Source organism: Hyperolius riggenbachi, chromosome 4 (assembly GCF_040937935.1).
Source record: "Hyperolius riggenbachi isolate aHypRig1 chromosome 4, aHypRig1.pri, whole genome shotgun sequence".
NCBI classification, from domain to species: domain Eukaryota; kingdom Metazoa; phylum Chordata; class Amphibia; order Anura; family Hyperoliidae; genus Hyperolius; species Hyperolius riggenbachi.
In genome coordinates, this window is record NC_090649.1 from 414,189,207 (window position 1) to 414,205,389 (window position 16,183).

The window sequence follows — 16,183 nt, forward strand, 5'->3', positions numbered from 1 at the left end:
GCAGCAGATCAGGTGTTTCTGACAGAGCCTGACCGGAATTAGCAGCATGCTTTTTTTCAGGTGTGTGATTTATACATATGTAGCCAAAGAGATCAGCAGGATGCCAGGCAACTGGTATTGTTTTAAAGGAAATAAATACGGCAGCCTCCATATCCCTCTCGCTTCAATACACAAATGTGTGTACTCGAAGTCTGGGGAGGCATATGAAATGGTGAGCCTCTTTCCCCCCAGAGCATCTCACTCAAGCTCAGTGCACTATACCGCTGTGAAGAGATGATCTGACTATAATCTGCATTAGTCCAGGGGCACACTAGGAATCACAGCGCAGTCGCTAGCACTTTGTTGGCGATTTGTGCTGAGTTTTCTGGTGATTAAAGTAACGGTACTTATCCGTTAGCCTGGCGCATCCGGCAGGTGGCGCTGTTGATGTTAATTCCAATCATAATTACTTCACATCAACCTGTGAATGTAAACCGCCGGATGCGCCCGGCTTAAACAGATCAAGCCGCTGGCTTGCTTCGTGTCTCGCTCTTCTCCCCCTCTTGCCCTCTCTCCTATAGAACACTGGGGAGGGGACATGTGTGTCCCCCCAGAGTCGTTCGTCGCAATGCCGCGACGAACGACTCTGGGGGGACACGCATGTCCCCTCCCCAAGGCTCATACGAGAGAGGGCAAGAGGGGGAGGAGAGCGAGACACTCACGAAGCAAGCTGGCGGCTTGATCTGTTTAAGCCGGGCGCATCCGGCGGTTTACATTCACAGGTTGACGTGAAGTAATTATGATTGGAATTAACATCAACAGCGCCACCTGCCGGATGCGCCCGGCTAACGGATAAGTACCAAAGTAACTCTTAGGGCCCATTCTCACCTGAGCGGGAATCGCACGATTCCCGCTCATTGCAAACCGCTAGCGGTTTTCTAAAAACCGCTATACATTGTAGCAAGTGGCAGTGTTCTCACTGCCGCATTTGCGGTTAGCGATAACCGCAAACGCGCTACATGCAGCGGTTTGGCGGCTATTAGCGATCGTGTTTAGCGTGAATCGCGATCGCGCCAAAACCGCCGCAGTGTCCAGTGATTTTTTTCCGCGTTAATCGCGGGAAAATCACTCCCACTTTGCGATTATAAGTGTGAACAGGCCCTTATGCTTTAGATTAGAGCTCAAACGCTCACAAAATGCTGCATGTCTTGCGTTTACGATTTTCAAAATCGCAATAGCTCTAGTGGGCTCACCTCCTTATACTTTCATTAGCAAAGCATTTTTAAAAGCGCTGGCGATTATCAAAACTCCAAAATCGCTAAAAAAAAAAGCACTCTGTTCTCCAAGGCTGTTATAAACCTGTTTTGATGAGACCCTTTATCAGGTCAGGGACCGCTGATAAACAGTTGTTTAGTTTGTGTTTTCTGCTCAAAGAGTGCATTTAGGTTATGTTCCCACTCCACAGTGAATGGAGCCTATTGCTGGGCATACACGGACAGTTTATGCGGCGGTATCGAGCCAGCGCGTCACCGCTCGTCCACGCGAATCGATTCCTGCTCGTCCCCGCGGGCATGCCTTATCAGCCGTTCGATTCCCCGCTATTGTCCGCCCACAGGGATCGAGCGGGGAATCTATCCGACGGGTCATCGGACCTGCCGGATATTATCAATCGAGCCATCAGCGGCTCGATTGATAAGGGAGAATCTATCCATGTATGCCTAGCATATGTTATAAATCAGTCAGTCTGCAACAGATCCGTTGCAATGAGCGGACGGCACTTTTGTGCTGCCTGTTTTATATTTTCCCTGGAAACCGGATGCATTTCCCATATAGCATATGGTTGAAACACATTTGCTCCAGACACCAACTGGACCACGCAGACCATTGGAGTGGACACTACATTATCCTGCTGGTCGTTTGAAGTCTGGGAACCTAGAGTCCTAAATTAAGGTGAGACTAGCTTTCTCTGCCACTTTGTTGGTATATCTGTACATTTGAATTAAATGGACTCTTTAACAAAACGAAACAAAAAAAAAAAATCTCCCTCTGGGGGATACTTACCTTGGGAGGGGGAAGCCTCAGGGTCCCAATGCCCCCGTGCTCCAAAGCTTGGGGGAATCCAGTGCTGGCTCCCCAAAAACTTCCTCGGCAAAGCCTGACAATTACTGCGCAGGCGCAGCAATATTTACCTACCGCAATCAGGCGCAGTAGCGTCTCTTCTGGCTAAGGCGGAAATATCCAAGCCAGATCGATCCGCTCTACTGCGCAGGCACAAAGGACCAGTAGAGTGGATACGATTGGGCTCGGCTGTTTCCGCCTTACCCGAATGAAGAGCTGCACCTGCATTGGATCGCGGTAGGTAAATATTTATCTCGCCATTGTTCGGAGGTCGCATCGCTGGATTGCTGAGACGGGGTAGGTCGGGGAAGCCTCGTTAGGATCCAGATTCCAGAGGCTTCCCCCTCCTGGGGGAAGTAACCATCAGAGGGGAAGGGAGGGTACAGGTTTTCTTTAAGTTTAATGAGTTATGTCTGTAATAAAGGATCTGTTGTGACAATTACAACCGTAACAGCATTAAAGAGCCAATGTAGTGACTCAGGGGACACTTTGCAGTCACAATCTCTGTACCCCCTCTTTCTACACCACTGTGTCCACCTGTTATTAAATTGCTTTTTTGGGTGATGTTTATATCTAATACTATAACGAAATAGGATAATAGGCAAAGACAAGTTATGTAGCATTAACTCAAACAGAAAATCTAAATATTTACAAAACCTCAATCAAGTTTATTTGCAGAAGTCATCCTGCTGGAAGAAGCTCATTCTGCCATGTGGCGGCAGGGGAGCGTGTGCTGCTGCTGCGCCATAGGAATCTGTAGGGTTCTCTGATGTACACAGGTATTACATAGTGCTGCTCTTTAGGATTTTTAGCAAAACCCATAACTCTGGTGAGGCAACAGAAGAGGCATTAACAGCTGCCGTATCCCCATTTCTCAATGGAGGGACTATTAACCAACTTAATCTTGTATGTAATGCTCTGCATTGCCAGCCTGCAACAACTGACATGCGGTAAGTAAATACATTTTTTAATATATTAAAATAAAGCTTATTCACTACAAAATATAGGTAACACCATTGCTCTATAATCTGTTGCAGTATGATGTTTATTAAAATCACTTTTACATTCAAGTCAGCAGCTAGCTGCTGGTTTTAGGAAAATGGAACAAATTTAAATTACACCTTTTTTTTGCAGTACATTTGCATGCAAGACTTATTTGCTTCAATTCACCTAGACAAGTTTGGTAAAAATGTAATGTCCACTAATTTTCCTTATGCGGTGTGTTAGATTTTTTTTTATTTCCGAATTCACTAAGATTTGCGCACACACACAGTAATAGTTTCACAATTTGGGTAAAGAGGCGCCCCAGTGTGAATAAAATTGAATTAAAAACCAGATAAAATCGAAAAAAATTAGGTGGCTTACCTCAATGACCTCTAAAGACCTGTGAAATGCGTTGCCTGTGCTAAATAAATATTTCTTTGTCTATACAAAGATCTCGTCCTTGAGGTAAGCCACCTCATTTTTTTCGATTTTAACAACTCAAATTGTGCTTTACGTACCCCTGAACATACCTTGTTGGATGGGACTAGAAAGACCACACATGGCTTAGCAATAATCTGTCACTTTTACCAAGGAGAGCGACCACATCCAGGTCCAGCTGGACCACCCCAAGTGGAGTCGGGTTTGTTGTCTCCACCTGCTTCCTGTGGTTGGTTGCCCCCTGCAACCCGCCTTCATGAGTAGTACAATTACCCTATTGATATCCCGTATATGAAAACATATTGGGCTACTGTTTTTTTTTTGGGGGGGGGGGGGGGTGGCTGAGACACTCCTACTACTCTATGCTGTAATGATTTGGTAATTTCCCAAAAAAAACTGCATGACAATTCACTAAGATTTTGCCTCTTGCAGTATTTTAAAGAATCATGCATTATATCAATCAGCATTTCTGGACTATTGCAGTGCAGGGAAAATGGATGACATTGTGATTATTTTATTTATTTTTTAGTTATTATTATACTGAGTAAAGTGGGCACCTTTAAAAGACAGCACCAATTACTTTAAAAACAGCGTAATTCGGCTGACAGCGGGGTAGTATATGGCCTGATCAATTGAGTGAATTATGGGCAAAAGTGCTCGATTGGGTCGATCAGTCCAGATGGAAAATTTTTGGTCGATTGGCGGTGGATCGGGAGCGCATCACTAGTGGTGTTCGATTTGCTGACCGATGAAGGTACCTTACTTGTCCGCTGGTCTCTGCTTCTCCCTGGGGTCCTCTTCACTTTCATGTCCTCAGGGCCTGTATGACGTAATGCAAGGGATAGGCACTAAGGGCCTCTAGTGGTCCTAATGCCCCTAGTGTCTGTCTCCTGGATTACATCACACAGGTTCCCGGGGAGACGCAAGTGAAAAAGACGGAGCAGCTGGCGATGAGAAGCAAAGACTGGGACCACACGGCGAACAGGTGAGAGCCACATAGCTTGGGGGGAGGGGGACTGGGACCCGACAGAAACTCGCAGATTTTCAAAGATTTCATGCTGAAATCAATTGAAATATCTGTGTACAGTGTGTGGAGGGAATCGAGCAGATAGATCCCTCTTTGATCAGATAATGATCGGAGAAGGATGATCTTCTGTTAAAATTGACTATTGTATGGCCCTCTTTAGTCTTCAATGCAAGAATGAAAAGGCTATATATAAAAAAAAAAGAGACGTACGGCCTCTCCAGGTGCCTCTACCATGGCTTCCTCCTCAACCTTACTTTACAAGGTGGAATCATTGACCTCATACCTTCATAGGCTAAACTGAGTTATGAGTCATTTAAGCACGTTCTGCCTTTCACTTGAAGGCCGGAACCACAATAAAACACTTTCCACTCAGTAGAGCTTCCCCAGCCCTGAGTTGCCAATACAATGGGGATGCACCTATCTCTTTACAGCGTACTCATTAAGGATGATAACTGTATACAAAAATGTTTATCCTCTTGTACAACAAGATGCTCACTATTACTACCAAAATATGTTATTTGTTAAACAATTTTGTACTGCAATAGTCAATGTTCTGTACATTTACTTCTGATAAAACGTACAAAAACATATTACAATGTGAGCACCATATTTGGAAACCTAAAGGCCCATTTCCACTTGTGCTACCATAGGAAAAAATGGGCAATTGCCCCTGGGCCCTAGAGCCTGTAGGGGCCCCCAAGGTGTCCTTCCCCATCTTAACTGTTGCTCCCCAGGGACTCTGCAGAGTCTGTTAAGTTGGGAGTTGATTGGGGGAGGGTCAGTAGCCAGCTCAGGGGCCCAGGAGGGAAATTTGGCTGCAACAAAGGGCCTCTAATGACGCTTTTTGGTCGGGGGTGTCTGTTCGGGCGCCCCCAGGCTAATTTTGCCCTAGGGCCGGATTGTTACTTGAACCGGCCTTGTCAGTACAGGTAGGTACCTGTACCGTTGCTTGGTGAGCAGTTTGCGTGCTAAATGTAGGACCTCAAAATGTAGCAGTAAACCACACTGATCACCAAATTCGTATCAGCACTATGAGTGAAAGAGGTGCGTGGGTTATATAAAAGCTTCTTAAAACAGTTTAAAATCGAAAAAGGAAACGAGGTAGCTTACCCTCAATGACGAAAATATTTGTAATTTACAAAACATTTTTATTTCGCACAGGCAACACGTTTCGCGGGTCTGAGCCTGCTTCCTCAGGCCAATAACAGTGCCAAATGATAAAAATCCATATAGCATAGGGAGGACTCGGACCCGTGAAACGTGTTGCCTGTGCTAAATAAAAATCTTTTGTAAATTACAAAGATTTTCGTCATTGAGGTAAGCTACCTTGTTTCCCTTTTCGATTTTAAACAGTATTTAGAAGCTTTTACATAAGGCACCTCTTTCCCTCATTGTGCATAAGTACACCCCCGTACATTACCTATCCGAGGAGTGGGGACAAAACACACATGGTTCCTACCATGGTGGACACCTGTCCCCTTTTTCTTCAAGAGAGCGACCACATCCAGGTCCAATCGAGGACCACCCCGAGTGGAGTCTGATTTATGGTCTCCACCTGCTTCCTGTGGTCAATTGCCCCTTGCAACCCTCCTTTGTAAGTAGTACCTTACTTATTTTTTCAGCTACAATTGACATACTACACTATTGGGCTCCCGTCTTTTGTCTCCTGTGCCTTTTTTCCATAGGATGTCAAGACACCCCCACTACACTGTTTTGATAACAGGATTTTCTTATTTGCCTTTGTAACCAGCAACTGCTCATATTCCCGCAATTGGGCCATAAACACTCTCAGCAGCTGGATTCAGGGATAGAGAGAAGGTCCGTTCTACCACTTTAGTAATGCAGCACTGAAGAATCATGCTGCTGAGAACCTTAGACTTGGTTGTTTTGATTTCTTTATAAATAGGAAAATGAATACTTAGCTACAGGAAATTTTACTTTCCTGGGGCATTTCCATGGCAGCAAACTATGGGTTCTGGCACAGCCCCCTGAACCCCAATGGGCACCATAACTATAAGTTTGTTGAGAGTATTACCCAACAGTATTGTATTAACTATAGTGCTCCCCGTTTTGAAGGTGGGTTTGTATGCTGCCATGGAAATGCAAAATGTATTCATTTTCCCGTTTCCCTGGTGCTTCCATGGCAGCATACCAGAGGCGGGACAAGGTCCTCCAGCACCCAAGGCTGAGACACCAAAGTGCCACCCCAGTCGTCACACACTGATTGCTATTAGACTAAGAGGCGCCACAGTGCCCACAACCTCCCCAACACCTTAATATCTAGTTATCTGGCTTGCAGTCACTGCTATGTATCCCCTTTTCTTATTTCTTTCCGTTTCAAACACAATTAGGAATGACAGCTGAATGAATTGTGCTCCCCCTCCTACACTGCGCCCTGAGGCTGGAGCCTCTCCAGCCTATGCCTCGGCCCGGCCCTGCAGCATACTATGGGATTAAAGTAGAAAGCGCAAACAGGGAGGGTAAAGTAATACACTATGTCAGGAATTATTAATTTTCTCACATTTGAAGATCTAAGGACTGAAGGGTCAACTTGATAATGTTTTACAAAAGTATGTGCTGAAGACCATCTTGGGGCTTTACAGATTGTGGCTGTAGATTTACCAGCAAGAGATGCCCATGATGAAGCTATACTTCTGGTTGAGTGAGCTGATGTCTGACCAGGTGGAAGAAGCCCCTTAGCCTTATATGCACTGCAGATACATTTCCAAATTCAAGCCGATATCGTTCTGGAAGATAATTCTTTACGTTTTCTGTAACCAGAAGGAACTAACAGGCGATGGTTTGACTGGTTTTTTTTTGTTGTTTTTTTTTAAAGAACTTGCCATGTCCAGAGGATGTATTAGAGAAGGATTGTCTGTATTAACCTGCCTGGCGTTCTGATTCCCGCAGCCCTGCGGCCGCGGGAACGTTTTTGCACTTTTTTTTATATAGCTAGCCTAGCGATAGCTACATGATCTATCCCAACCCCCCCCCACTCCCTGCGGCGTCCCTCCCTGCCCTCCGATCGCCGCCGGCGCAATGACCCGTCCGGAAATCCCGTTCTGAACGGGATTTCCTTGAGGGCTTCCCCCGTCGCCATGGCGACGAACGTCGTGACATCACAGGGAGACCCGATCCACCCCTCAGCGCTGCCTGGCACTGATTGGCGAGTGGGCTGCAGCAACTGTCTGTGCTTAGTGACGTTGGTGAGCCCCGTTTTTTAACAAAAAAAAGTCTCTGGTCCTTAAGGGACCAGAGACATTGGAACTGCTGTGGAAAACATGTTTTTACATGCAAACCCACATGGTGCCTGGAAAACCTGTGCACAAATAAAGATGTGCAAAAAAACTTGAATTTTAGTGGAAAGTACCATGTCACACAGCCAACTGAATTGCTTACAACTAGTTGCTAATAGGGTTGCATGTCTGAATATCGGCTTCCTGGTTTTCAGGCCCTTTTCTTCTGCCTTTGGTCTTCTAAGAGCTTGAATTAAGAGCTGCTCCTCCACCCTGTCTCTGATGCAATATCGCCCCAATAGAACACAGAAAAACATCCTCATATTCCCATTGGGTCTCCTCATTGGTAGGGATGATCAATGAGACGCAAATATTTCAGAGTTCATGCAGGATTATGTACATTTTGTATGCAAATGTACACAGCTTGAAAATGGAACAATCCGTTTAAAGAAACACTGAAGCGGGAAAAAAAATGATATTATGATTTGTATGTGTAACACAGCTAAGAAATAAAACATTAAGATCAGATACATCAGTCTAATTGTTTCCAGTACAGGAAGAGTTGAGAAACTCCAGTTGTTATCTCTATGCAAACAAGCCATTAAGCTCTCCGACTAAGTTAGTCGTGGAGAGGGCTGTTATCTGACTTTTATTATCTCAACTGTTCCTGGACTATTTACTTTTCCTCTGCTAGAGGAGAGGTCATTACTTCACAGACTGCTCTGAAAAACTCATTTTAAATGCTGAGTGTTGTGTAATCTGCACATATTATAGAATGATGCAATGTTAGAAAAAACACTATATACCTGAAAATAAAAGTATGAGAATATTTTCTTTGCTGATAATCTTCTAGTAATTATTCATAGTACACAACCAATTCACTATATCATATTTTTTTTTCGCTTCAGTGTCTCTTTAAACCTTGGTTGGACTTGATTAGTCCACTTTTAATCTGCATATATTTGCATACACAATTTACATAATCCTGCATGAACTTGGAAATATTTGCATCTCATTGATCGTCCCTACCCGTTGGTCCAAGGAGAGTCCTTCGTAAAGGTGCCCATTAAGGGTACAAATTTTCATCAGATACGATCTTTGGAAAGGATTTTTATGATTGAATTGTACAGCAGAATGCAGTGTGTAGTGAAAATCAATGTAAAACGATTCTATGGTTAATTGGAACAGAAAATGTAATCAATCCGAATGTTGGATTTTACAACCGAGTAGGAAGAGATAAAATGCCCTAATCCAGTGTTCCCCAACTCTGTCGTCAAGGCCCACCAACGGTGCTTGTTTTGTGGAAATAGACAGAGGTAGTTAACCACCCTGGCGTTCTGATTAAATCGCCAGGGTGGCTGCGGGAGGGTTTTTTTTAAATTAAAAAAAAACTATTTCATGCAGCCAACTGAAAGTTGGCTGCATGAAAGCCCACTAGAGGGCGCTCCGGAGGCGTTCTTCCGATCGCCTCCGGCGCCCAGAATAAACAAGGAAGGCCGCAATGAGTGGCCTTCCTTGTTTTGCTTACATCGTCGCCATAGCAACGAGCGGAGTGACGTCATGGACGTCAGCCGACGTCCTGACGTCTGCCGCCTCCGATCCAGCCCTTAGCGCTGGCCGGAACTTTTTTTTCCGGCTACGCTGGGCTCAGGCGGCTGGGGGGACCCTCTTTCGCCGCTGCTCGCGGCGGATCGCCGCAGAGCGGCGGCGATCGGGCAGCACACGCGGCTGGCAAAGTGCCGGCTGCGTGTGCTGCTCTTTATTTCATGAAAATCGGCCCAGCAGGGCCTGAGCGGCAGCCTCCGGCGGTGATGGACGAGCTGAGCTCGTCCATACCGCCCAGCTGGTTAATCAGCTCTGCTGAGACACTAATTACCTCACCTGTCCATGTTTGTGGTTTACTGTAAAACATGTACTGTTGGAGGTACTTGAAGACAGGATTGGGGAACTCTGCCCTAATCGACCCATTTATGGAAACCATTGAGGATTACCTTTCCGAATACTTTAAAGCATGAAATTGTTTTGAAAGATCGCATCTGAAGAAAAAATTGTGCCATGAATGAGCACCTTAAGTGGACCAATGAGAATCCCTGGCATAACTTTCAAAGATGCTTTTTGCCAGGGCTCTATCTTGCTAAGCATATTAGTCAATCGCTCTGACTAGTCACTAGAATTAGCGGCTATTCCGTGATAACTAGTACTGCTAACAATTAGCTACTATTGCTGTGAATATTCATATGTAAAATGAATGCAGGGCTTTGTATTCATTGGAATAAAAGTGCTATTCAAACATTATGAATTCTTATTATTTGAATTGAAAGGTGTGGCCAGCGGTAGTGTGGGGGCAAAGCGTGAGCACTGATCAGCAACACAGGAGATGTGAATGGATCCTAACCTTCCCTTCCAAAGAAAGATGCAACCAGCTTATTCATTTTATATATTCATGATTCAGTTTGCCGGTAGCTTCTACTTAGGTAAACTCAGCTACAGAGTACACAGCGGGTGATGTGTCACATGATGGACTAGAAGTCTCTGCCACAGGTTGTGGCTGCAGATAAACTATAGATAAACATCAGAACTATGTAAGAGCTCATAAACACACTAGATTAAAGTCAACTGAGGCTGCCATACCAATAATATGGAATGTGTGTACAGCAGCCCCTGAATGCCCGGCCAGCAATCCGACAGGCAGATCAATTCAAGCGATGGATGATGGTTTTTTTTTCTTCCTGCTCACCCTTCCCGCCACAGGAGTCACGCCTGCCCCACACCTCTAACCCCCCCACTCCCCAAATTCCTGCACCAGAACATATAGGTTGACTATGCATTAGTACAGCCTCGGCCCAGTGATGTTACCCGAGGGATTGGGTCCTGATGCCTGTCGGCGACATCAATTAAGAAATTGGACTAATCTTCTCTAAAATCATTGAAATGTGTAACACTTATCTGGAAGGATGGGTTATTTTTTTCTTAAAGAGGGATTGTCGGCCACAAAATCCAATTCCATTTACCCACTGCTCTGTGTTTAATCTGCATCCTGCAACCTTACCCTGCTTTTCAAGCACTCCAATCTATTCAGAAATGTTTCTGCTGTATACAGGAAAATTAATACTTACCTATCGGAAATTTTCCTTTCCTGGTGCATTTCCATGGCAGCATACTATGGGTTGTGGCCCCGCCCCTGAACCCTATTGGACACCATAACTATAAATTTGTTGTGTATCACCCACCAGTATTCTAGTAACTATAGTCCTCCCCGTTTTGAGGGTGGGTTCGTATGCTGCCATGGAAATGCACCAGGAAAGGAAAATTTCCGATAGGTAAGTATTCATTTTCCTGTTTCCCTGGTGCTTCCATGGCAGCATACTATGGGATTTAACTAGCAAGAACAAACAGGGAGGGTAAAGTAACACTATTTTTTAACATTAGTAGGATCAGAAATTAATTGATTTTCCCACATTTGAAGAGCTAAGGACTGAAGGGTCACCTCTAATATTCAACAAAAGTATATGTCGAGGACCATGCAGCTTTAAAGATTGTGGCTGTAGATGACACCGGCAAGAAATGCCCACGATGAAGTTATACTTCTGGTTGAGTGAGCTGATGTCTGGCCAGGCAGACCTTAGCCTTACACACACAGCAGATGAATTCCCGAATCCAAGCCGCTAACATCCTGTAAGGTGTTTCTTAACCTTTTCTGTAACCAGAAGAAACTAACAGGAGATGGGTTGACTGTCTGAAAGATTCTGTGATCTGCAGATATCTTTTAAAAGAGCATGACACGTCCAGAGGATGTATTAGAGGCAGATTGGATTTTACCCTTTTTTCTTTGATAAAGACAATCATTATCTAGGTAGAGCACTGATACCACTTTTGGTAAAAAGTTCATCACTGGTGTTAGGGTAGCTTGATCATGATAAAAGCTTAGATCTTCACAACCTAGAGCATGCAATTCTGACATTCTTCTAGCAGATATTATTGACATGAGACAGCCTTCCATAGGATAAAAACGGAGGAAAACTAAGTTAATCCAACAGCAACATTAAATCCCATTTGGGATATACATTTCTTCTAGGAGGTTTCATTTTAAGAGCTGCCTTTAAGAATTGCTGCAATGGATTTAAGGCCCACATGTCTCCAGAAAATGAGAACAGTGCCGTCACCTGGACCTTCAAGGTATTGTAGCTAAAACCAAGGTCAAATCCCGCCTGAAGAAAGTCTAAAGTATTATTTACTGATGGGGAGAATGGATCAAAATTGTCTCCAGAAACAAAGTCTTGAAACCGGTTCCAGACTTTCTGGCATACCACATTTGTTCATACTTTACTTGCTGTCTTGGAACATCCCAACTTAGTTAACCTCTCCCCTTAAATATACAGGCTACCAGACAAAATTTGTGGAGGTGCTGATTGAGATAACCATGGCTCAGACAACAGTTTCGTACAGACCGAGAGAAACATTGGCTCCGTCTGAGATAATTGGAGAAGAAGAAGTGGAAACCACAGTCTGTACGGCCAGTATAGAATTATTGAAAGAACTTTTGATTTCTCCTTTTTAAATTTCCTCAGAAACCGAAAGACTATTGGTACTGGAGAAAAAGCGTACCGAAGCAGGAGGCGGCCAAGACTGGGACAGAGCATCTATTCCCACTGCTACTTGACAATAAATCCGGGAGAAAATTGTGGTATAATTGACTGTCCTGTTGCACTCGGTTTTCCCTACTAGAAGATGTGCAAAAGCTTGAAAGGCTAAATAGGCGGATCTTAATTCCAAAGGATTTGAATTGTTTGTTAAGGGGTGACATGGCCATCTGGACTGAACCACCTGGTTTTGGCACCATGCACCCCCTCCCAATAGACCAGCATCCCTGAAACATAAGTCAATTGAGACAGAATCAGAATCCATTGAGTAAATAATCCTGATTGCAACACCAGATAAGAGAATTCTTCATTGATGTGTAAAATCACCGGTTTTATGTTGTAGAGACACTCTGCCCCACTAATATAAGAAAGGGAGTTGAAAAATGCATCATGTGCCAGTGTGGCCACTTCATCATTATTGTAGCTGCTAACAGTCCCAAGATTTGAAGACATTTTCTTGCTGAAAGATGAATGTCTTTAATTGCAAACCAAACAAACTGTTGATACTAAGGATGTGTGGGAATACATAAATATCTTTTAACTTTATTGGAACTAGAAAATAGTTTTATTGGACTGTCAGGATAATGGATTGAAGAGATTCAATCCTGTATTTTGGAAGCAGTGTGTACTGGTTTAAAATATTCCAGATCTACGAAAGGTTGCCAAACTCCTGTTTTCTTGCCAAACAACAGAGGAGAGTACATCCCTTTGCCTCTCTGTGAGCAAGGTACCTCCAGTACTGCATCTTGCACTATGAATTGGCATATTAAAGACGACAGACTTCTCTCTCCGGGTAGGCATAAACATATCTTGCAGAGTGATTTAAATCTCCACCGATAACCCTCAGAGATTGCTTGAAACCCCGCCCCCAGAAGTGTGGACGGATGGGGACCCAAAAGGACTTTCCTTGGGTTTGTCGATTAGCTGGAGCAATCTTGATTGCCTTAGAGGGCTGACTGAGAAATTTGAATTTATTTATTTTTTGTTTAATTCTCATCTGGTTTATAGGAACAAAAATTCCTGAATCTTTGCTGGAATGGATTTCTCTGTACAAATCTTTGTAACTTGAGTCTTCTATCTTGAGGAATATCTCCAGATGTTCCTCCTGTTTATTATCGACTTTGCCCATTTCTTCAAGAATCACTCTTATGATTTCTTTCATTAAAGGAAAGGCAAGTCCAACCTCGGTAAGATGTGGATAATATTAACCTACTTCTATGGAAGGATCTTCTGGTTCTTTCCACTGTAAAAGGTTCTTTAGTGGAAAATACCATTACCTTCTGCTTCAGAAACAACCTCTTGATTAGATTTGACTTGGAAAGATCTGTCATTCTGTGAAGTTGACAAAACTGCAACTGGCGCTTGGGAACGCATTTCCCCTCTTACTGCTTGCTTCATAAAGATGTAACATTCTAAAAGGAGCCTTCAGATTTGTCTTCAGAATTTTCAGTATAACAATTCACACAAGTCTTATCCGACATTGTCATTTTTCCACACTTCCAGTAAGCTGATCTTCCTGTCGAGTGGTTGGAGATCAGTGGAGGCGGAGTGTGTCGAGTCGACCTGGATCTAGAATGACAATTCAATCTTGATGAAGGAGATCTTCTAGAATGCCCTTTATTCAGACAATGGGCCTGACTCACAAAAGAGCGCCAACCGCCAGCACGGCCATCCCCGCGCGAAACGACAACATCGCCACGCGCAAACGCAAACCCCCACGCGAAACCGACATCCATTTCGCGTGAAAATTCACGCCCGTGCGCGAAACCGCCACGCGCAAAAACCCGCGAGCGTGCAAAAAACGTGAAAACCCACACGAAAACGACCGCGCCAACAGCCACCACCCCCTGCGAATCAAGCACAATGACTCCTGTCATCAGAATATCTTCATGAAGAGTGTGAATGCCAACGATGTCAGGAACTTTCTTGAGAACGCCAATCTTCAGTGTTATTAGGTCAAGAGGGGCTGAAATAGTTACATAGTTATTTTGGTTGAAAAAAGACATACGTCCATCGAGTTCAACCAGTATAAAGTACAACACCAGCCTGCTCCCTCACATATCCCTGTTGATCCAGAGGAAGGCGAAAAAACCCTTACAAGGCATGGTCCAATTAGCCCCTAAAGGGAAAAATTCCTTCCCGACTCCAGATGGCAATCAGATAAAATCCCTGGATCAACATCATTAGGCATTACCTAGTAATTGTAGCCATGGATGTCTTTCAACGCAAGGAAAGCATCTAAGCCCCCTTTAAATGCAGGTATAGAGTTTGCCATAACGACTTCCTGTGGCAATGCATTCCACATCTTAATCACTCTTACTGTAAAGAACCCTTTCCTAAATAAATGGCTAAAACATTTTTCCTCCATGCGCAGATCATGTCCTCTAGTCCTTTGAGAAGGCCTAGGGACAAAAAGCTCATCCGCCAAGGTATTATATTGCCCTCTGATGTATTTATACATGTTAATTAGATCCCCTCTAAGGCGTCTTTTCTCTAGACTAAATAAACCCAGTTTATCTAACCTTTCTCGATAAGTGAGACCTTCCATCCCACGCATCAATTTTGTTGCTCGTCTCTGCACCTGCTCTAAAACTGCAATATCTTTTTTGTAATGTGGTGCCCAGAACTGAATTCCATATTCCAGATGTGGCCTTACTAGAGAGTTAAAGAGTAACTGTCAGGCTGCAGAAGCTAATTTAAACCTCTATTCTCCTGTGTTAAACAGTTTAGAAGGAAGCTCAAAAGCCATTAGTGAAGATAAACATTTCAGTTACCTTTGATGTGTGCTTATCTTAAAGTCTGTTATAGACCCATAAAGACGCAAGCCGCAGCTAAACTGCAAAGCATTCTGGGGCCCTCCCCTCGGCTGCTAATGAGACGGTACAGGAGCTTCTAATCAGTCCAGCGCGCGAAGCACTGATAAATCTCGGGCAGACTACACTGCAGGAGTCAGCTATTGTTCCTAGCCACATGGCTCATTAATATTCACTGCACACCGTGTTGTTCAAGAACGAGCTTATCTGTGATCAGAAGCAGGCAGGACATGACGACACATTTGGCTTCACAAACATGGAGCCTGCCATGAGCTGTCAGGAGCATCTATCTCTGCATATACTATATACAAAATCTGTGAAATCCAAACGTGGACAGTGAAATGCATATGTAATGTAAGTACAGCCAATCTTTAGCTACTGATATATGTGTTTATTTTCTCTGAGACCCTATACCTAACAGCTCCTCTTTAAACAGGGGCAATATTATGCTAGCATCTCGAGTTTTTATTTCCCTTTTAATGCATCCCAAAATTTTGTTAGCTTTAGCTGCAGCTGCTTGGCATTGAGTACGATTATTTAACTTGTTGTCAATGAGTACTCCTAAGTCCTTCTCCAAGTTTGATGTCCCCAACTGTATCCCATTTATTTTGTATGGTGCTAGACCATTAGTACGTCCAAAATGCATGACCTTACATTTGTCAACATTGAATTTCATCTGCCATGTATGTGCCCATATAGCCATCCTATCCAGATCCTGTTGCAATATGACACAATTTCGTATTTGCAACACCCAATGACCCTTTTTTTTTTTTTTTTTTTTTTTTTTTTTTTAAACATTGCCCGAGAGTCCCCTTTCTATGGGCTTCCGTCTGGTCTTTAGAGCTGCGTGCCATATTTCCAGCAGGAATATGCTGCAAGAGTTAAATAGTAAGAAAGTTTTTTTTTTGTTTTTTTTTTAAGGATATTATTGTAAGATACTTTTAAGAA

General features: G+C 43.7%; 1 protein-coding gene across 1 annotated transcript in view; it reads left to right on the forward strand.

Moving 5' to 3' along the window:
- The first annotated feature begins 2,824 nt into the window (after positions 1 to 2,824).
- LOC137504243 (protocadherin Fat 4-like) overlaps positions 2,825 to 16,183 on the forward strand; it is a 162,106-nt gene continuing 148,747 nt past the window's right edge. Inside the window, exon 1 of the mRNA XM_068232389.1 lies at positions 2,825 to 3,047. Within this exon, the coding sequence (XP_068088490.1) occupies positions 2,975 to 3,047 (73 nt within the window). The 5' untranslated portion in view covers positions 2,825 to 2,974. The remainder of the gene's footprint in view (positions 3,048 to 16,183) is intronic.